This window comes from Brachyhypopomus gauderio, chromosome 9 (assembly GCF_052324685.1).
Source record: "Brachyhypopomus gauderio isolate BG-103 chromosome 9, BGAUD_0.2, whole genome shotgun sequence".
NCBI lineage: Eukaryota > Metazoa > Chordata > Actinopteri > Gymnotiformes > Hypopomidae > Brachyhypopomus > Brachyhypopomus gauderio.
In genome coordinates, this window is record NC_135219.1 from 8,236,958 (window position 1) to 8,258,972 (window position 22,015).

A 22,015-nucleotide genomic window follows, 5' to 3' on the forward strand; every position below is an offset into this window, starting at 1 on the left:
GTGTTAGTGGGAGTAAGACGCTCTAATCACCTGTCCTGCTGCCGCAGGTCCCAGGTGGACACGGGCGGTGGGGAGAAGTTGGAGCTGAAGATGAGCAGCATCGGTGCGGACGTGCTGGAGATGCTCCTGGAGTTTGTGTACACCGGCTCGCTCGTCATCGACTCCGCTAACGCCAAAACACTCCTGGAGGCAGCCAACAAGTTCCAGTTCAACACCTTCTGCAAAGTCTGCGTCTCGTTCCTAGGTGGGGACCTCACAGACCCCACCTGCACACACACACAAACACACACACACACACACACACACACACACACACACACACACACACACACACACACACACACACACACACACACACACACACTCACCCTACCTGGACACCCTCTCTCCCCCAAAACACACACCCACACACACACCCCACCTGCACACCATCTCTCCCCCAAAACACACACACACACACACACACACACACACACACACACACACACACACCCCACCTGCTCACCCTTTCTTAGCTCTGCAAGCACCCCTCCCTCCCCCAACACACACACACACACATACATACACACACACACACACACACACACACACACACACACACACACACACACACACACACACACAAACTCAATGTAACCTCTGCATTTCCTAAGCAACTGATTGATTTGTGAAAAGGTCAGAGAACAATTGTGCCAAAATGTCAGTGCATTGAGACAATATGGGACACACACCAGCCGTATTCGAAGAAGCCGATAGGGCCTTGGGCCTGGCTGCAGGTGTGACCCCTCGTGCCCTCTCAGACAGCCGAGGGACGGGGCTTTAAGGGGCGAGGCGTCTGAGCACTGAACACACAGGTCAGGGGTGGAGACTGAGATGAGTTTTAGTCAGGGCTCCATCGAAACCTTTGGCGTTTGTCCTCAGAAAATGGACAGAGGCAAAGTAGCGCTTGTGCTCCAGGGTTGGGTGTGGACGCGTGCAGTCAGTGAGGGAGCATCCTCACCTCATCGATTTGTTTGTTTTTCTCAGACAACAGGATAAAGAGAGAATCCAGTGCATGATTGATGAGCGTTAGAAAGTGTCCGTGGCCTTGGCGCATTTGAGCGGAGGAGCAACAACATGTCAGGTTCTGCAAAAGTGCACAACTCCCCCGCAGCGGGAAGCCGAGGGGGCTCAATAATGCAGAAGTAGCCGAAAAGCGTTAAGGACGCGTTGTACGTTATATCAGAATCGGCCGGTTGTATTTTGCCAGAACTGCGTGCGACGATGGCTTGCAAAAAGTTCCGTGTGTTGATAGAAATCACGCAGGGAAGCAGCTGTACAACATCCTCTACAGCTGCTGCGCTGCTCCTCAGTGCTGCTAATGACACACAGGTTTGCGTGGGTGTGGGTGTGTGTGCGTGTGTGTGTGTGTGTGTGTGTGTTCCATGCCAATGCTGGGCATGGGCCTCACTTTGTGGTTGTCTACAGCCTGCCATTTATTGCCCCTGGCAGAAACGTCCAAGAAAAAAACCAAAAAAACCCTCTTCCCTCTTTGTTCATGGTGCAGGCGTCTGACCTGGTTTATGGAGATGCTTCAGCTCTGCATCCTCCCAGACACAATAAAAATGCATCCAGACATATCTGCCCTGGTCAGACATAAATTGGGCTGCACTCAGCTGTAATGTAACTTTGCAAACTTGTAGACTGTTTAACATTTTTGTTTATTTGTAACATAGTAATGTTTGGTAGATTCTTGCAGTCGACTGTCGCATTAAATTTGTGTCAAGAGATGTTTCTTGCTTGAACCATGCCATGTTTCATGCATCAGAGCTCTCCACAAACATGGGCTTAGTTATGAGACTCGACAGTGACACGGTGGCTGGTTCTGATGTCTTTGTTGACCCCTCATCCGGGCCGTGCGTGTTCTTAAGGCACCAATGGGAGCTTTACCTGCCAATGCTAATCCCCAGAATGGCATCCCAACCGGCCGGCTTCTGCTCTATCGATTCGCCCCGATGTTTGTCCCTGGATCGCTTTGAGCCAGAACACTCTTCTCAGCTTCACAGATACACAGACCAGATAGCTTTGCTGCCTTTCGGCACTCCCCCCCCCCCCCCCCCCCAAGCCTTGTGATCTTTTATGGATGTGAGCATCAGACGTGGGTCTCATTCTCCTCTTTGTGTCCTTCAGAGAAGCAGCTGACGGCGGGGAACTGCCTGGGTGTGCTGGCTATGGCGGAGGCCATGTGCTGCACGGAGCTGCACAACATGGCCAAGGCCTTTGCCCTGCAGAACTTCCCCGAGGTGGCCGGCCAGGATGAGATCCTCAGCGTCTCCAAGGAGGACCTGATGAGCTACCTCTCCAACGACAGCCTCAACACCAAGGCGGAGGAGCTGGTCTACGAGACGGTAATCAAGTGGATCAAAAGGGATCCTGGCAGCAGGGTTCAGGTGAGTCCCCTTAGCTCCCGAGTGTTGCGTGCGCGTGACCAGGCAGTGGTATCGTTTATTGTTTAATGACATTTCTTGAGTAAGTGAAGTGACCAGTGAGGTAGTGCAGGAGCCTTAGGGGCCTAAAAACTGTCACTCTACTGTGGAGAACATGAGGCCGTGGTTCACATTTAGACCGTGAGCTCAGTCAGTGGGAACCCAGCTAAACATTCAGAGCAGAGGCGTAAGAGCTGGTCTTACAGCACAAGTGTTTCCTACTTATATGCGTGCTCTGGTGGAAAACAGCCCAGCGACCAAGACTGTTAGTGGGGCTCCGCGGGTGCTGCGTTGGCCATGAGTTTGGCCCTCTTTGAGTGAGAACATAAACCACAGCAGGCTGACCAAACCCCTGGGGTGCCTCTGGTCCTTTTCAAGTATCAAAAGAGCCACGAGAGAGGCTCCAGACAGTTCAACAGCCACTCTTCACATCTCACTTCACATTGAAAGGAGAAGGTTTAGGCCGGTGGGGGGTGGTGATAGGGGGGAGGGGAGGGGGGTTGTAGTGGGAGCGGTCAACAGCTCTTGCGGGCATCACCCTGCTTTTGTACACTCCACCCAAAACGGAGGCCACTTCCATCGAACATTAAAGGGCGGAGGGGCTTGGCAAAGCTGCCATTGCTGTCAGATATGCGGGGGACACTGTGGCATCAGATGCACCTCTTTGGAGTCGTGATGGAGCAGTACGGCTGATCGGGCCGTGACAACGGCGTGGCGCTGAGCCAGTGCTTAGCACGCAGCTCACGTACTCCCAGGAACGCCTTCGATTGCCGTGAAACAGGCCAGCGCTGGTCAGCGGTCCTGTTTATACCCAACAGCGGGACTTTGGGTCATGCACACAATTTTACCATCCCCGTTTTCTAGCGCTTTCTCTGCTGGTTCGGATAGACCTTGATAGAAGTATTTTGATTGAAACGTGTGACATTTCCCAAGGATATATTTGAACCCAATTGTCACAGTCAGAGTACAAAAAAATAAAAGGTAGAGGCAGAATGTGTTCTGTTGTTCGTAGCAAAGCTTTTGTTGGTGTGAATGGTACAAATACACAATTTCCACCCAGCAAAACGAGGCCTAGGACCCCAACACGTGAAGGCTGGCGTGTGAGAGGAGAGGAGGGAGAGGCAGGTGAGAAAACGCCAGTTTGTGCCAGAGGGAGGTGACAGGAATGGGCTAAAAAAAGAAAGAAAAACAGCTCATTTTGTTAGACTTGTAAGTAAACAAGTCATTTTCTCACTTCAAGCTAATTACCTCTGATTTAGTGCCCACCCTCTTTGTGAGCAGCCTGAACGCTTGGTTTAATTTCAGCCACGATCTGAAGCTTTGCCTCCATGTGTGATGATGCATGGATCCATATTGGGCAATTCTTCATCACCTGTCTTCATTTGCATTAGTGTAACACAGTGAGTCAACACAGTTTTTCCTCTAGTCACAACACAGCTCCCAAGTGACCTGCAAGGAAGAATAACGCTGCTACAAATAGTCCCGTAGATGGGGCTTGGGACATATAAAGATTTTAGCTGTCATGTGAGTGATCGATCTTGCCGTAATGCTCATGAAAGAGCTCTTATTCTGTCTCAAGATTATTATTAGCTCTGAGTTCAGGTAGCTTGTTCCAAGCTGTTGAAAAACTAATACTGAAACATTTCCTCACATCATCTTTTTTACCTTCCTACATCTCTGGCATAGCGAAGATTAGAATAAAGAATGTCCAACATGAGGCTTTTGCTCAGGAGTTCGCCATTGAGCACCACTTAAGTTGGAATCGACCAGTAAGTTAACTCTTACACCCTAAACAAAATCCAAACAGTAGATAATCCTCTTGATCATAATCCTCTGGGGTAATAATCCGCTGCACCCCCCCCCCCCCCTCCCAACCCCCAGCCTCTCTTGCTGCTCTCAGCCTATTAAAGGCCTGGCTGGGTCAATCTCTGCCCACCCTTTATCTTACCAGCTAAGGACGCTCGACAAAGGGTCCTGATTAATTACGACTCTTTTTGAAGGCAGAACTAATATGCGGTTGAAAAGGGCGCAAAATGATGGTTCTGACAGGATGCTGTTCACCCAGTGGAGGTTCACCTAATACACTGGTCACCCAGTGGAGGTTCACCTAATGCACTGGTCACCCAGTGGAGGTTCACCTAATGCAATGGTCACCCAGTGGAGGTTCACCTAATGCACTGGTCACCCAGTGGAGGTTCACCTAATACACTGGTCACCCAGTGGAGGTTCACCTAATGCACTGGTCACCCAGTGGAGGTTCACCTAATGCACTGGTCACCCAGTGGAGGTTCACCTAATGCACTGGTCACCCAGTGGAGGTTCACCTAATGCACTGGTCACCCAGTGGAGGTTCACCTAATACACTGGTCACCCAGTGGAGGTTCACCTAATGCACTGGTCACCCAGTGGAGGTTCACCTAATGCACTGGTCACCCAGTGGAGGTTCACCTAATGCACTGGTCACCCAGTGGAGGTTCACCTAATACACTGGTCACCCAGTGGAGGTTCACCTAATGCACTGGTCACCCAGTGGAGGTTCACCTAATGCACTGGTCACCCAGTGGAGGTTCACCTAATACACTGGTCACCCAGTGGAGGTTCACCTAATACACTGGTCACCCAGTGGAGGTTCACCTAATACACTGGTCACAAAGTGGAGTTTCACCTAATACACTGGTCAGAAATAATAGTGAATGTGCTGCCATAAATGTTCTGGACAGGGTCTTGGCATATAGGACTTATTAGCTTGGAAGGACAGATTTGACATTCGATTAGGTTAGAAGAGCTTACACTTTATAGAACTCACTGCAGATTTTTGTCTTGAATGCTGAATATTGCAGGTTTATGGAGGGTTCTTGTGGCTGCATTACGGTTGTGTTGGGGATTTTGTTATTTGTTGACTGATATGGGTTTTTCAATGACCAATGCTGATTTTGCGGTTTAGAGGGCAGGGCAGCCCATAATGCTGATTTTATATTGTTTTTAGTTGTTCTGCATCAGATAAATGTACAAGTTAATAATAATAACAAATGAAACACAAAATTAACAGTGAGTGTGTTTTTTTCATTTTGTATGAATTGTACCTGCTTAAGTAGATCTGTCTGCAGTGCACTTATTATAAAAAAAATTATCAAATAGACAAATGTCCACAGATAATAAAAAAAATAATAATGTTGTAAAAGTAGAAATGTGTAATTTAATCATCTATATTAATTGGCTGACCAATTAATCGGTCGACCACTAGAATTTGTAAATGTTTGCTGTAGTCCTTAAGTAATTTTTTTAATTGCCTCATCAAGATATTTTGCATTTATTTAACTTCCATGGCATAAAACGTTCAATTACATAAGCACTCCCACATGTGCTAAGTGAGCCATAGCTAAATTCCCCCATAATGCTCCAGGGTTAGGGTAGCAGCTGCTGACTGCAGAGAGTGCAGAGCCTCTAGCTTCCCTGTGCTCTCTCTCTCTCCCCCTTTCTCTTTCTCTCTCTCTCTCTCTCTCTCTCTCTCTCTCTCTCTCTCTCTCTCTCTCTCTCTCTCTCTCTCGTTCTTTATGGTTGTGAAGTTCCAGGCGCCAGGCCAGCTGAATCCAGCTTGCTTCTGGGGCTTTTCCTCCTGTGCTGTTTTTTCTCGTCTCTCTTTCCCTTTCTTTCCCAAAGGGGAATACCCCCCGGATGAACTCGGTGTACATGCACGAGTGTGTGTGCTCACGCGCGTGCACGTGCGCATCCGTGAGTGTGTGTCTGTGCGTGTGTGGCATCTCTGTGTGTAAAGGAATGTTTTACTGCCTCATTTCTTCTTGTCTAGCTGAGGTTATATTTAAAGGAGAATAAATAATGTCTCTCCAAGCAGGTATCATTTGTATAAAGACAACATGGGGCCGTGTGATGACACTCACACACACTGAGGTGCCTGCTGGCAGCATGAAATGGAAAATTCTCAATGGGCATTTTTCATTTGTGTGGAGCTCCCAGCATGCTCACACCTTGACTCTGTCATTACTGCCCTACATGCTGTCAGGATGATTATTCTTCACCTCTGTGTAAATATGTCCAAATATGTCACATGTGGACATGTAGTGGTGAGAGCGTGTTGATAGCTGGAGATGAAACGTTTGAGTCGCCTGGTCCTGCCATTTCTGTCACATTTTTAGGATGCGTTCATGTATGTACCATGTCTATCAGCAGTTACCTGTGTAAACATATACAGTATGTGCTGAATGAGCCGTGTGTGTGTGTGTGTGTGTGTGTGTGTGTGTGTGTGTGTGTGTGTGTGTGTGTGTGTGTGTGTGTGTGTGTGTGTGTGTGTGTGTGTGTGTGTGTTTGTGTGTGTGAGAGAGAGAGACAGACAGAAATAGAGACAGGAGCAGAGGAATGACCATGCTCTGACACACTTGTAAGCCAATATCTCTTGCATATTGGATGAGTTCAGTGAACACGCTTGCCTCCTTTGGGTGAAGCCATCCTTGTGTGTACGCATGCCTGTGCGAGTGTGTGTGCCAGTGTGTGTTTCTGGGATTAATAAAGATATCTTCTCTATCACCTAGCTGTTCTGTGAGAGCCTGTTTAACATGCGCTTCTGCTAACGGCGGAGACTGAAGGTGAGAGTGAATATCGCCCCCTCCCCGTGAAGCTCTTCCTGCAGGCGTCTCTCCACCAGCGTGTTAAAGTCGTATTGTCTGATCACGGATGCTGCTCTAGTTCTTTTGTGTGCACATCGTCAACACGGTTGACTCCGCCTCTAGACAGCCAGCCTCCCTTGTCCTCCCAGTGACCTGAGCTTCTTGGGCAAAGAGCCGGGTGCAGTTTCCCATGGGGTCCCCGAAAGCCACCTGACACGTGTGGATCAGCTGCGAAAGTGATCCAGACACGCCCCAGGCATGGGCCGGTCGTGGATTTATAGGATTAACGCTGACTCACAGCCAAGGTAGCGCCAACTCCACCCGGGTACACGAGGTGGAGGGTGATGGAGCTGACTGAGCGTAGGTTGGCAGGGCCTCTTAACATCGATTGAACACGGGCGACAGATGCAGCGCTGGTGTCAGACTCATCGGTGAATCGAGACTCACGCGTAGTGGAAATCCAGACGTGGAAATTGGATACATGTAAATGAGTGGGTATACACACAGAGCAGCCAGACAGGAGCATTTCTTTGTGTGTGTGTGTGTGTGTGTGTGTGCGTGTGTGCGTGTGTGTGTGTGTCTTTACATAAAGGCAGTAGTAAAGAGGCCTTATGTGCATTGTGACTGATTGCCTGGAAGTGTGTGAAGCGTGTGTAATTTCACACACACACACACACACAAGGCATTTTGAAAGCTAAGGAGCTCACACTGCCTAGTGTGATAATAAGGCTTGAGAGCATCATGGCTTGGGCAGGTGAGGAAGCATTAATGATGTGATCAGCAAGAGCTTGGCTCAAATACTGCACTCTACAATACAAACTATCAGGTGTGATAGTGACAGACAGAGACAGACAGACAGACAGAGACAGACAGACAGACAGAGACAGAGGGGTGGGGGAGGAGCTTGGGTGGTAGAGGATAGTAGCACTGTAGCCACATTTACCTGGAGCTCCTCTAGGACTGAGTAATATGACCATGATCTCATGTCCCCATTAAATAATTCATAACCAGATAACAATACATATCACATTATAGTCATATGTAGTTTATGAAATGATGACATGGAAATATTTCTTATGTACAGTTGTGGTCAAAAGTTTACATACACTTGTAAAAAACATAATGTTATGGCTGTCTTGAGTTTTCAATAAGTTCTACAACTCTTATTTTTCTGTGATAGAGTGATCGGAACACATACATGTTTGTCACAAAAAACAGTCATAAAATTTGGTTCTTTCATAAATTTATTATGGGTCTGCTGAAAATGTCACCAAATCTGCTGGGTCAAAAATATACATACAGCAACATTAGTATTTGGTTACATGTCCCTTGGCCATTTTCACGGCAACTAGGCGCTTTTGGTAGCCATCCACAAGCTCCTGGCAAGCTTCAGGTCGAATGTTTGACCACTCTTCTTGACAGAATTGGTGCAGTTCAGCTAAATGTGATGGTTTTCTTGCATGAACCTGTTTCTTTAGCACTGTCCACATGTTCTCAATGGGGTTTAAGTCAGGACTTTGGGAAGGCCATTCTAAAACCTTAATTCTAGCCTGGTTTAGCCATTCCTTTACCACTTTTGATGTGTGTTTTGGGTCATTGTCTTGTTGGAACACCCAACTGCGCCCAAGACCCAACCTTCGGGCTGATGGTTTTAAGTTTTCCTGCAGAATTTGGAGGTAATCCTCCTTCGTCATTATCCCATTTACTTTCTGCAAAGAACCAGTTCCACTGGCAGCAAAACATCCCCAGAGCATAATACTACCACCACCATGCTTGACAGTAGGCATGGTGTTCCTGGGATTAAAGGCCTCACCTTTTCTCCTCCAAACATATTGCTGGGTGTTGTGGCCAAACAGCTCAATTTTTGTTTCGTCTGACCAGAGAACTTTCCTCCAGAAGGTTTTATCTTTGTCCATGTGATCAGCAGCAAACTTCAGCCGAGTCTTAAGGTGCCTTTTCTGGAGCAAGGGCTTCTTTCTTGCACGGCAGCCTCTCAGTCCATGGCGATGTAAAACACGCTTGACTGTGGAGACTGACACCTGTGTTCCATCAGCTTCCAAATCCTTGCAGACCTGCTTCTTGGTGATTCTTGGTTGACTCTTGACCATCCTGACCAATCTCCTCTCGGCAGCATGTGATAGCTTGCGTTTTCTTCCTGATCGTGGCAGTGACACAACTGTTCCATGCACTTTGTACTTGCGTATAATTGTCTGCACAGTTGCTCTTGGGACCTGTAGCTGCTTTGAAATGGCTCCAAGTGACTTCCCTGACTTGTTCAAGTCAATAATTCGCTTTTTCAGATCCACACTGAGTTCCTTTGACTTTCCCATTGTAGCTTTTGTAGCTGAGTCTAATCACTGGGTCAAATGAGCCCTATTTAAATGGGCTCATGAGAAGTCAACAGCTGTAGTCAATCAGAATCACTTACAAGAAGTGAAGAGGCCATGACATGAAGCTAATTTGATTGACACAACTCGCTACATCACCAAAATTGACAAATTTTGTTGCTGTATGTATATTTTTGACCCAGCAAATTTGGTGACATTTTCAGCAGACCCATAATAAATTTATGAAAGAACCAAATTTTATGACTGTTTTTTGTGACAAACATGTATGTGTTCCGATCACTCTATCACAGAAAAATAAGAGTTGTAGAACTTATTGAAAACTCAAGACAGCCATAACATTATGTTTTTTACAAGTGTATGTAAACTTTTGACCACAACTGTACTCATCAAATAAAAGGTATTCACTCATATATCATAATTTTTTTCCCATTTAGAACCTTGGTGCAGGTTTGCAGTTTTTTATTAATACGTTATGCTAATATGTTCAAACGTAATGCATTCATGTATAAAATGCACGGCTTGGAAGTGGGGCTTGAACACTCAGAAGAGCATTGAAGAGGCTAATGTGAAGCTCTAAGGAGGAAGACCTCCAGGAATAAATACCGAAAAGTAAACAGATGCACACATTGACCTAATAAGTGGGTGATTGCGATGAAGATGGAGAGAGAGATTGACGTGTACAAATTGGTGATCAGTGTGTGCAGGTGTGTGTAGTTGGCAGGGTGCTGACTGTACCCTCCACAAAGGGCGTTCGCAAGGGCAAGAAGGAGCAGGTCTAGAAGGGATAGGACATTAGGACCTGAACAGCTTGAGGTCCAGAATTTGGCTTACTGGCACCCAGCTCCTCGGGTTCGCACCTCTCTCGGTCCACCAGGCACCGGATCCAGCCTCTGCAATGCATGTACTACTGCATGGCAGGTAGGACCTTCTTCAAAGTCCTGGGGTGGCAGAGAGCCAGAGGGCCTCCAGCAGACCTGGATCAACAGGCTTAAGGGCCAAGACACGGAAGGCCGCCGACGACCTGCAGCCCCCAGGTAGATTGACGGCGACTGTACGTGATGTCACTGATGCACTTTTGGATAGACCAACAATCCAGGATGCACCGTGCCACCAGGATAGGACCTGCCATCCTTGGTGGAGATGCATACCCTCTTGAAGGAACTGATGACAGCATGGAGACGGCATGCTCATGGCAGACCAGGACTGAATGACAGGATGACCAGAAGATAGACCATTCCAGAGGTACAAGGATGGTCCATCAGAGCCTCAGAAACTTGCCAAGCTCTCTGTTGATGAGCGCCACTGGCCTGTTGGTATCAGGATGGTCACTGGACGTGAGGCTCACCGTCACACTGAGATTGCATAGGGACTCCACAGTCTTGATGTCAACTGGTCCCCACAGTCTGAGACGATGTCCTCAGGCAGTTCAACATGCTGGAAGATCGTTGGCAGTCTTAAGCACAGTGGGCAGACCAGGGAGGGCCACAAACCTCACCTGAGAGGGAGATGACGATTGTGAGAACAGAGGTGTGGTCGCCCAACTCCAGCAGATCTGTTGACAGCAGCATGTGACTGTGGTCATTCACGACTGGTCAGTGGAAGGATGCGTGGTGTCTTGTGCTCCAAGTGGATCCCAGTGACCTAGTGACTGGGTCAATGTGCGATGGTGAAATTGAAATGAAAAGAACACTGACCACGTCAGGGGTCAAGCCTCTTGGTGGTCCCACTTGCACACCTGAGGAATCCTCCTCAACAAAGAAGGGCACACTAGGGTCAGGACACTGTGGAACATCTGGCACATCTGCACTCATGTCACTGCCTCACCCTCATTCATATGATAGTCCAAATGGACCTGGTACTGGGGGAAGTCACATTTCTCCAGCTTGCAGTACAGACGGTTGTGTAGGAGAGTGGAGACCTGCTGCACGTCCTAGACACATTGATCCTGGAAGGGGAAGTGGATCAAGATATTATCGATATAACTAATGATGATCTACCCATGAACCACCAAAGGTTGTCATTTGTCCCCTTCTGTAATGCATACCAGATTGTAGGCACGGCATAGAGTGACATTGTTCACCACTGATGCAGCACAGTCTATACTCCTGTGCTGTAGCATCTGAGCGGTTTTCATGGTTAAAGAGACCTTGGCGAGGTCTTAGTAGGGTGTGGGGATGTGATGTCAGGCTTTTGACAGAGGTGGACTGTTCCAAGACCCAAGATAGTGTGTGTGGCAGAAGGGGGCACCAGTAGGTTATCTGGTTGTCTGGCCAGGAGATGAGAGGATGGTTCAACCTTAGCCAGGCAGGCCGTATGGTGTTGGGATGTGCGGGAAAATCAATTAAAAGGAACAATATTAAAAGTGTGCATGGATTTGCTTATAGGGGGTGTGATGTTACTCTTTCCCACATGACCCCCATCCTGGAGTTGGCACGGCCGCTGGTCTACAGACCTGCACTCATAAGCTGATCCCAGACGAATATTGTGCTAGCCTCTACACTACTAGCACAATATTAACACACAATATTAGCACAGCACAGTGATGTCTTCTGGTGCTGCATTGGAGTCTGGGTGCTGCTCAGCTGCATGGTTTCAGCGAGTTGTGCACTGTGTGGACGCCCCTCATGAATGTCCTGGGGCTGAAGAGATTGTAGAGGTTGTAGAGAATGGCCTGGCCCCCGATCTATTCCAGGGACTCTGCCTGGCGGTCTCTCCTCAGTCCCTCCACATATACCTTTATGAGAGCTTCCTACTCTAGCAGGAAGCAGCTGCCATCATGTGGATTTGAAGGGTATTCTCAGCTGCTGGGTGAGCGTCCTACCCGAGCAGCACTTAACTTCATGCTCTGCCGCACTTTGGATGGCGAAACACCACCTTCAGCTAGCAGACAGAGACAGACCGGCGGTGTCTGGGTGATCACCAGCTCGGACCCCCCAGTTGTGGCTGTTCCACTGAGCAAACTGATCGTGAACACCACTTTGACGTGGTCAGGCAAAACTGTCTGTTATGTGAGGTGCACATCTACGCTGGACCAGAGAGCCGTCACTTCCCAGGGTTGCAGTGTGACAGAAGTGAAAAGGCGGAAGACACGGGAGCCTCGCAGATATCCTCACGTTGCTCAAACTGATCGGGCTGCCTTACTGTCTCGGTCAGCCCAGAGTGGAAGTGCAGTGGATGGGGACCCGCAGAAATAAATCCTGAAAACAAGAAACAGGAACGCAAAGTAAACTAAAAGTGAGTGAATGGACTGAGGAAAGTGATTGGAGAGGGTGACCATTGGGTTCAAACTGGTGATCAGTGTGTGCGGCTGCCAACCAGGACATGAAATAAACAAATAAAAAATAATAATAATTATATACAGCCCTAGGCTAAACGCCTCTATCACACACTGGCCTGAGCTGCTGCACTGATCACTGCATGGGTCGTCATTGGGCAGATGACCGGAGGTCCAACCGTACACATCTATAATTCATTGGCGTTAGAATTGCCCCCCCCCCCCCCCGCGCCACATCCTCTGGTGTTCTGCACTCTGGAGCAGATCCGTGCTGCACGTTTCGCCCGTGATCATTTACTCGGGCCACTTGTGAGCATCAGCGCTTTCCTGGCGAGTCCAATTTTCCAAGTGCCGACACAAATCCCCCGCGCTGCCTGTTAAAGTTCTCGCCAGATCTTGGTGGCGGCCTGGCCTGGGAGTTGGTGATTATTTGCACTAACCGCTCTGAAGCTGTTTGGCTGGGCCAGCACTTCTGGCAGTGCTGTTTGTGGTGGGGGGGGGGGGGGGGGGGGGGGGGGGCAGCGGAGGAGGGAAGGTGGGAGGAGCCGGACAGGCAGGTGGACAGACGGCCCAGTGCACGCCCGGGCGGACGCGTGTATGTGCGAGCTGGTCCACTGAGTGCCAACTCAGGAGGAGGCAGTGCTGATGGCCCGCGTGTTCTGTGCCAGCCAGTTAATGCGTTAATACACGTATACAAAACGTGCATAGGAATATCAGGAATATCAGGAGTATCAGGAAAATCAGGAATATCAGGAATATCGGGAATATCGGGAATATCGGGAATATCAGGAATATCAGGAATATCGGGAGTATCAGGAAAATCAGGAATATCAGGAATATCGGGAATATCGGGAATATCGGGAATATCAGGAATATCAGGAATATCGGGAATATCAGGAATATCAGGAATATCGGGAATATCGGGAATATCAGGAATATCACCCCCAGCCAGCAGGACTACTGCCAACTCGGGGAGAATTGCTCCAGAAAGTTCACTTACAGTGCTTGTGTGAGAAGTGTCTTAGCAGAAGTATATGTAGGACAAAGGATTGAACTACAGCCAAGACCTGGCAAACGTGTGTGGTGCTGCTCTGAGGCTCTTTCCTTGAAGCTGGCCTTTCGCCCTGTAGTGTTTGGACAGCTAAATGCTGGCTAAACAAGCTGTTTGGGAGTGGGAAATGAAGAGGGATGATTGGAGGTCGCTGGTTTGTTGTGAGCTCTGGAGGGTAATGTCAATACCGAACAGCACTCCAGCAAATCCCTCGAGGCCAGGAAGTGGACATGGACGTTGTCCCAAGGTCGGAGCGGTGGCGATCCTGCAACTGCGGCTCCCAGAGAGATGGTGGCTGCAGGTGTCGTGGTAGGCCACCTGTGCAGATGGGCATTAGCGATGGGTGGGGCAGAAAAGCTCAGAGTGGGCGTGCAAGCAGGGCAGACAGCTGCCGCTGTCAGCTCGGGTCTGAAGAACTGAACACTGATGGGGGTAAAACACCCTGCAGGGCCCCCACTCTCAACAAGCCTTCAACCTGCCAAGCCCCTCACCATGGTAACTCCGCTATCAGCCTAGCTTGTCCCTTGAGATGACTGTCCAGCATACACACACACACACACACACACACACAAGCAGACACGGGGTACTATCTGTCGTTGCTGATGCCACGGATGAGACAAAAGGTTGATTGACAGACATGATGGAGTGAAACTGACCTGAACTAAAGCTCCATTTTTAAAGCCCACCCTTGGAGCAGCTTGAAACGACTCTATTTTAAAGCTGCGATGTGTTCATTATGCCCCCTGCCCTCCCTACCCAACTCTCCTCCCTCTCCTCCCTCTATTCTCTCTCCTCCCTAACTCTCCTCTCTTTCCTCCCTAACTCTCCTCCCTCCCTCCCTCCCTCCCTCCCTCTCCTCCCTCTCCTCCCTAACTCTCCATCTCCTCTCTTTCCTCCCTAACTCTCCTCCCTCCCTCCCTCCCTCTCCTCCCTCTCCTCCCTAACTCTCCATCTCCTCTCCCTCCATCCCTAACTCTCCTCCCTCTCCACCCTCTCCTCCCTCCCTAACGCTCCTCCCCCTCCTCCCTCCCTCCCTCTCTCTCCTCCCTCCCTCTCTCTCCTCCCTCCCTCCCTCTCTCTCAACCCTCCCTCCCTCTCTCTCCTCCCTCCCTCCCTCTCTCTCATCCCTCCCTCCCTCCCTCCCTCTCCTCCCTCCCTCCCTCCCTAACTCTCCTAACTCTCTGTGTCTCCTCCAGCATGTGTCGGAGCTGCTGGCCGTGGTGAGGTTGCCCTTCATCCACCCCAGCTATCTGCTGAACGTGGTGGACAACGAGGAGCTGATCAAGTCGTCGGAGGCGTGCCGAGACCTGGTCAACGAGGCCAAGCGCTACCACATGCTCCCGCACGCCCGCCAAGAGATGCAGACGCCCCGGACGCGGCCAAGGCTGTCAGCAGGTACTGCCCCCTGCTTCCTGCCCCCTGCCCCCTGCCCCCTGCCCCCTGCCCCCTGCTCCCTGGGCCACTCCCAGCATCTTTCTGCCCCACTCTGGCCCTTGAGCTACTAGATTAGACAAACCAACAGTCCAGCCCTGCTGGTTTATCTCATCCATCTCTGTGCGATATCAAAGATAATGATTTGTGTGGAAATGTATTAAAATGCTAGACTCACTTTCACTAATCTAACATCTGTCATCAATATCAACAGCCTGGGTGGTGTTTTTTTTTTTCTGCATCACATTAAATATTATTCAAAGTTTCAAAGTTTCTAACACCACTTCATGAAAATCATCTATCATCATGATGTTCTTGTGTTCTCAACCACACTCGGAGCAAAGAGTCGTCCTCTTTCGCTCAAAAACATAATAGTTGCAAAGACAGAAGATAGATAGAAGTTGCAAAAGCAGCTGTGGTGAAGCTGTACTCCAGAGTGCTGCAGCGCTCTATGGGTGTGGATGGGCATTTACTGTGTTTGGATACACTTTACTTCTGTACTTTAGATCTTTTGATTCCAGCAGTTCTTGATGGAGCCACGGTGAGACAGACGTTCTGCTCATGTCGTCATGAGCTACACTCAGAGTTTCTGCTTCAGGAAGAGGGTCGCTCCATGCAGCATTCTCACAGCCTCATGGTGGTCAGTCCCTGTGGCTTCCGCAGCGTGATGGGGGCAGACAGTGTGAGCAGTGTATAGATTTATTTAGTCCTTATGTACTGTGGTCCATTCTCCTCCCTGCTGGGTATTGATCGAAGTCAACTGCAATCCGGGCGCACTCGAGCGCCGTCTAAGCTCAGGGAGAAAGCCGTCTCAGAGGGACGACGTCAGTTGCTCAGACATCTCGTCGCTAGCTTTCCTGAGACGGCTCTTCAAAGTCATTTTCAGCGATGCGTAAAGGCTCGATTGAGAAGGCAAGACAATGAAAGGTTTTTTTTATCAGAGCGGCCATGCTGAACTGTATTTTCTTAATAAATGTATGTAATGCTTTCATAAATGCATAGTCTCCGGTATTTTGGTGTATAATGTAGGTCTACACCATTACATCAGATATTTATGGAAATACGTATCCTGTGCTGAGGAGCAAATTGCTTTCAAGGCTCAGAGATTGTTCCTCCTCATCTGTCAGGAACTCGAGGCTTTTCTCAATAAAGCAGTGTTTAATTATCCTCCAAAGGTATTACAGGCTTAGCTTAAGCATGGTGTCACTGTGCAGAATGTCTTTTCTGCTCCATAGAATTAAAGGGACTCGCTAAACAAATGTCACTTTAAGGAAGTGGGCAGTTTATGAGTGAGTGTAATACCTAAGGTGTGATAGATGGTAAACCTTTGCTGGCTGTGTCTCAGGTTGCATGCTGCATATGGTCTAACGGAGTGGTTTAATTCCACGGGAGGTATAAAGGCTGTTTTTACGTGTTTTTCACATCACACTTTTAATACTTTTGGAAATGTGGGGGCTTTTGTTGTGTTTTCACACCAGCTTCCCTATGGTTGAATGTTTGGATATGTATACAGTGTGTAAACTTTTGGGGCGTCTTGCAGGGCACTTGCGTGGGCTGTGATGCATTGTGGGAGGATCTGTCAGCAGTAGGACTATTTATGAGAGAGAGAGAGAGCAGACAGAAGCACCAAGACTTTCATCTCGTGTGAAACACAGAGAGAGGGAGAGAGCACAGAGAAGTAGAGAGAGGGAGAGAGAGAGGGAGAGAGAGGGACAAAAATTGGTAAGAGGATGAGGGTAATATGTAAAATAATATATGAGAGGGAAGAAAGTTCAGGATGGGAGGAAAGTGAATTTATTTTCAGTGACAAATGGACACAGTATTGTGGAGAGAACAAGGTTTTTATGTGAGTAAGATAAGACAAAATAAAATAAGTGTGTGTGTGAGTGTGTGTCATGCACACACATGTGCACGAGCATTTGTGAATGATCATTCGTGAATGAAACAGCTCTCTGCACACACACCAACTGAGCCAGTAAGATAAACAGACTGTATGAAAAACATTGTGATGTTGACCCAGGAAACATTTTTCCCTTCTGCCAGATATGGATGTGTGTTTGTGTGTGTGTGTGTGTGTGTGTGTGTGTGTTTGCAGTGTGAAATGCAAGGTGTGTTTTCACAGACCTGTGGCTAACTGCCAGCCTTCCCCACAGTGACAGCAGGGAAGAGAGTTTAACAGGGTTTCAGTGCTGTCCTCTCCTCTCCTCTCCTCTCCTCTCCTCCCCTCTCCTCTCCTCTCCTCTCCTCTCCTCCCCTCTCCTCTCCTCTCCTCTCCTCTCCTCTCCCCTCCTCTCCTCTCCTCTCCTCTCCTCTCCTCCCCTCTCCCCTCCTCTCCTCTCCTCTCCTCTCCTCTCCTCTCCCCTCCTCTCCTCTCCTCCCCTCTCCTCTCCTCTCCTCCCCTCTCCCCTCCTCTCCTCTCCTCTCCTCTCCTCTCCTCCCCTCTCCTCTCCTCTCCTCTCCCCCTCCTCTCCTCTCCTCCCCTCTCCTCTCTTCTCCTCTCCTCCCCTCTCCTCTCCTCTCCTCCCCTCTCCTCTCCTCTCCTCTCCTCTCCTCCCCTCTCCTCTCCTCTCCTCTCCTCTCCTCCCCCCTCCTCCCCTCTCCTCCCCTCTCCTCCCCTCTCCTCTCCTCTCCTCTTATCTTCTCTATTTAGTAGGGTCAGATGGTCAGGGAGGAACACATCAACATATAGCTTCAAGCATCAGTCCGCCATGTGTATGCAAACCTGTAGCAATGCTTCCCATGGTTATATTCAGTATTCAGTATTTGTTCAGTAGATTTGACTACTCTCATCATAGGCTCTGCAGTGCTGTCAGTATTCAGTTCTTCCACCAGCCTCATCTGAAATTCAGTCATTTGATTTGTTGGATGAATATGAGTTGGTTTGTATTAGAAACTTGGGAGGCCTGATTATAGTGACACGTCCTGGTCATCCAGGTAAAATCGTCCTCTAGAAATCCAGATGGTTTGTTTAACAGCATGTCAAATAAAATCCCTTTTGAAATACCGACATTAGTAGAACATTTTGCATTTTCCCTGTGCAAAAGCCCTTTGTAAGTCAGCTGATTTCAGACTGGTCATTATTCACCCATGAATTAATGTCCATTTTGGAATTATTTTCCATGGTAGAGCAGTTTCTCTGTTCTTCCAATAAATTCAGCAATCACACAAAAACTCTTTCACTTGTCTCGATGTTCCAAATGCATAATTACTGTGCCTTCATTAATGGCTGATCAGCAGTTTGGTCATAGGCAGTCCAGGCTAATTAAGAACCATACGGCATAAATCTGCATTTCCAGGAACTCGGAGCCCTTGACTTTCCGTTCGCCCCTGGCCATGAGTGGATTATGATGTGTTATGTGTACTTGAATAACTAATGAAATGACTCCTGTGTCCGTAGGGCTGGTTTCTCACCGTCAGATTCAGCACTGCCGGCACTTAACCTGATACGTCTGCTTCTTAGACCCCAATTAAGTCTTTTTTCATAGGATTAATTGCAATGTTAATGGTTATTCTTCAGTGAGAATGATCCACAGTGCATGATTCAGCATAATATGTCCCCACAAAGCCATAAAAGAGCAAGACATTCCTTCATTTTTTCCCATACACACGTTCTCTCTCTCTCTCTCATTCTCTCCCTCTCTCTCTCTCTCTGGTCCTTTCTTCATCACATTGTCTTTATCTCATTCTCACGCTTTCTCCTAGCCAGCAGTATTAGGTTAGATGTCTATTAGATAATCCTGACTGAGATGGCACCTTCTAACAACAGCCATCCAGAGGCTCATTTTTAATTTGGACTTAGAAAAATAATTTCCAGATTTTTAAAATATTAACTTCCTAACTTCTTAACTTAATTTGATTGATTCCAAGACATATACATTAAGGAAGCTTTAAATATTTTTAATAACTTTTTAAAATACCCATATAAACAAGAAGAATACCACCTATACCCAAAACTATTTGTACAAGAGGACATGTTCATGAGAACTGTTGGAAACAGGCATATAAAGACCATCATGGCCAGCTTCAACACCATGACAACAAGCTTGGTTTCTGATGAGATGACGTTTGTTTTGGCTCTGTCACTTGCCATTTTTCTGAAAAGAGTAGAAAACGTAGTTTGAGAGGTGAGCTTACACCCGACAACTACAAACAAAATTTTATATGAAATTTTTACATTTCTAAAGAAAAGAACAAAATAACAAACAAGTGAAAAGCCTCTGACCAAGCAAGGGGCCCACGAGTGAAATGAGAGTGTGTGTAATGATGAGTGATGTTGCACTGTCAGGTGCTGGAATTGAGGGCTTCTCCTGGACAGCCACGATCAATATTAATATCCCAACCTTCAAAAGGACTTGCATTCCACACTAATTTAAGGATGATTTGTTGGTGTATATAAAGTTGACAGGCAGTGTGGCCACGCATAACATCATGGTTTACTGTATTCTGACGGATTACCTGGGGCCTTTGGAAGAAAGCAGAGATGGACAAACAATTATTATAGGTCAGGATGCTATTGGCTGTGGTTTTGAAGATCAGTATCTTGATAAATTATAATTCAAACATTAAAGTTGAATGTCACTGTCAAGCGGTGATCCCATCGTGTTTGTGTAATCGCAACACACATTTCAAGACATGGGAAAAGTGGTGAACCCAGCAAGCTCTTCGTTTGCTAACCTGGAGAACCTGCACTGTTTCGGTTAAATTGGTTACCTAATGTGAGCTTTTTATAACCGTAGGCTTGTATATGCTCAATGGAGGAACTGGGGTCTAGTGTTTTGTGATGTCAAAGCATCTAATAACTGTCGATGCCTGATAGCTTGACATCAGTAGCTCCTCGTTCTCCTGCGGCAGGAAGTGTAGCTGGTTTAATTACCCACTCTTCCTGGTAATGGGTCTGAGTCCTAGCAGCCTGTGGCTGGTGTGGGGCGCGTGGGGCCCTGATCAGGGCCCTGTGGACCAGCATCCACCGGCTCCAGCGTGGGAGGTAATGAGGAGTCTTCTACACCTCCTGTCAGCTGCTCTCAGGACGCTGCCTTCCCCGTCCTCCCCTGGATCTCCTCGGTGTCAACACTGCCGGGTCGGTTCCTGCACTGTGTTCTGTAATTGAATTCTCATTCCACATGTGTCTTTTTGGTAAATGAGTACACTTCGGTGAGAGCTGTCGGGACTAATCAGGACTTTTTTCTCGGGGTGGCTCACCTGCTGACTGCTTCATCCACCGGCTGGGTGGATGTGTCCTGTGTTGAGCAGTGCCTGAGAACTTTGTGGAAGGGTACGTTTTGTATGCTATCTCAAATGCAGTCAGAGGATGCCCTAACGTATCTCTGCGGCTGTAATGTTCTGTCTGCTTCTGTCAGCAGACCTCAATCTTGGACATCAATAGTGCATTTCTCATTCGTGAGAGTTTGACATCGCCTAACAAAGGACTTCCTCGTTTTTCTCTATTGCCTTTCATTCTGTCTTTGTTATTCTGTCATAATTCAGATTTTTTTTCTCTTTTAAAGGGGGAAAAGGTGTTTGGTATTCATCGGGCTGTGTGGGGCGGGTGAGGCGGGCGTGTCTATGCCCTGTGCTTGACCTGCAGGCGTGTGTGCGGGTGTGTGTAAAAGTGGACCCTCCCCAGGCTCTGACCTCGCCTTTTTGCCCTTTAAAACCACTTCATATGAATATCTAGGATGAATCACAGCTACTTTCTATTGCTGTGAGTTTTGCAAAACAGACAGAAGGGCAGAAAGAGGCCGTTTCTCGTCGGCTAGCCGGCGGTTGGCGCGAGCCGCATACCGCAGGAAGTGCGTCGTGATGACCAGATCCAGAAGTGATTTATCTCTTCTCCAGCTGGACTGTGTTCACCAGCAGACTGGTGACTACTGACTGGCTCTCCCTAATGAGCAGAGGGTGGTTTATAGGAATATCAGTTACTCTGCAACATCAAGGTGAACTGAGGCTGAATCTCACAGCAGGGGCCGAGGTGACGGCTGCTCGGGCAGTAGAGTAAGTGTCACTCTGGAGAAGAGGATCAGGAGAAGAGCTGGGGGGGGGAGAGAGAGAAGGGGAAAGAGAGAGAGAGGGTTAGAGAGGGAGAGAGAGAGAGAGAGAGAGAGAGAGGGAATGGTTTATTGCTCATCTCCACTGCAGATGCTATCATTACAGCTCTTTAGCTCAGAGGGGGGTGAAGGCAGACCAGCCCCATGTCCAAGAAGCCTTTATTTACTGGTGGCAGGTGCTGATCCAGCGTCACTGATAGGCTGCTTAAGAGGAAGTGGGGCGGAAGAGGATGCAGTGATTGCTGGATGGTGTAAGGAGGAAGAATGAAGCAGGCGGGGAGACACCTGTCAAAAGGTACCGTCTCCCACAGCTCTGCAGAGCCGTCCATAGAGAACTATGGAGAGAGGAAGAGGAAGAGAGAGAGAGAGAGTGAGAGAGAAACTGGAGGGGGGTCTGCTGTTGTTACAGCATTCCGCCTCCTGGCCTGTGATTGGCAGGTGGCTGCTGCGTGGGCTTATAGAGAGGATAGAGAAGGACACGCGCTGATCTCCCATTGGCTGTTGTCTCCCTGTACTCTTGTGTCCTGTGGGCACGGCTGGGAGGAGACTGGTGGTACAGACTCGTCGGGTGTGAGCAGCGTGTGGCACTGGGGAATCCCCAGGAGGCCTGGCAAGCATTTCTATGTCAGTGAGGGGAAAAAGTGAATATTTGGCAACCCAACAGGGAGATTTTCTACACCTCAAAACAGCTTCTTAATTAGATTAATTAATATGCTTCATTATGGAGTTTCTCATAACCTTGTCAGCACAGAACACCAGCATTATCTTAAAAGTTGGCAA

General features: G+C 48.3%; 1 protein-coding gene across 3 annotated transcripts in view; it reads left to right on the forward strand.

Moving 5' to 3' along the window:
• Positions 1-22,015, forward strand: part of klhl29 (kelch like family member 29) — a 133,313-nt gene that overhangs the window by 91,845 nt on the left and 19,453 nt on the right. For all 3 annotated transcript variants that reach the window (XM_077016822.1, XM_077016823.1, XM_077016824.1), the window contains 3 exons: positions 48-244; positions 2,170-2,429; positions 14,957-15,155. In XM_077016822.1, the coding sequence (XP_076872937.1) occupies positions 48-244; positions 2,170-2,429; positions 14,957-15,155 (656 nt within the window). The remainder of the gene's footprint in view (positions 1-47; positions 245-2,169; positions 2,430-14,956; positions 15,156-22,015) is intronic.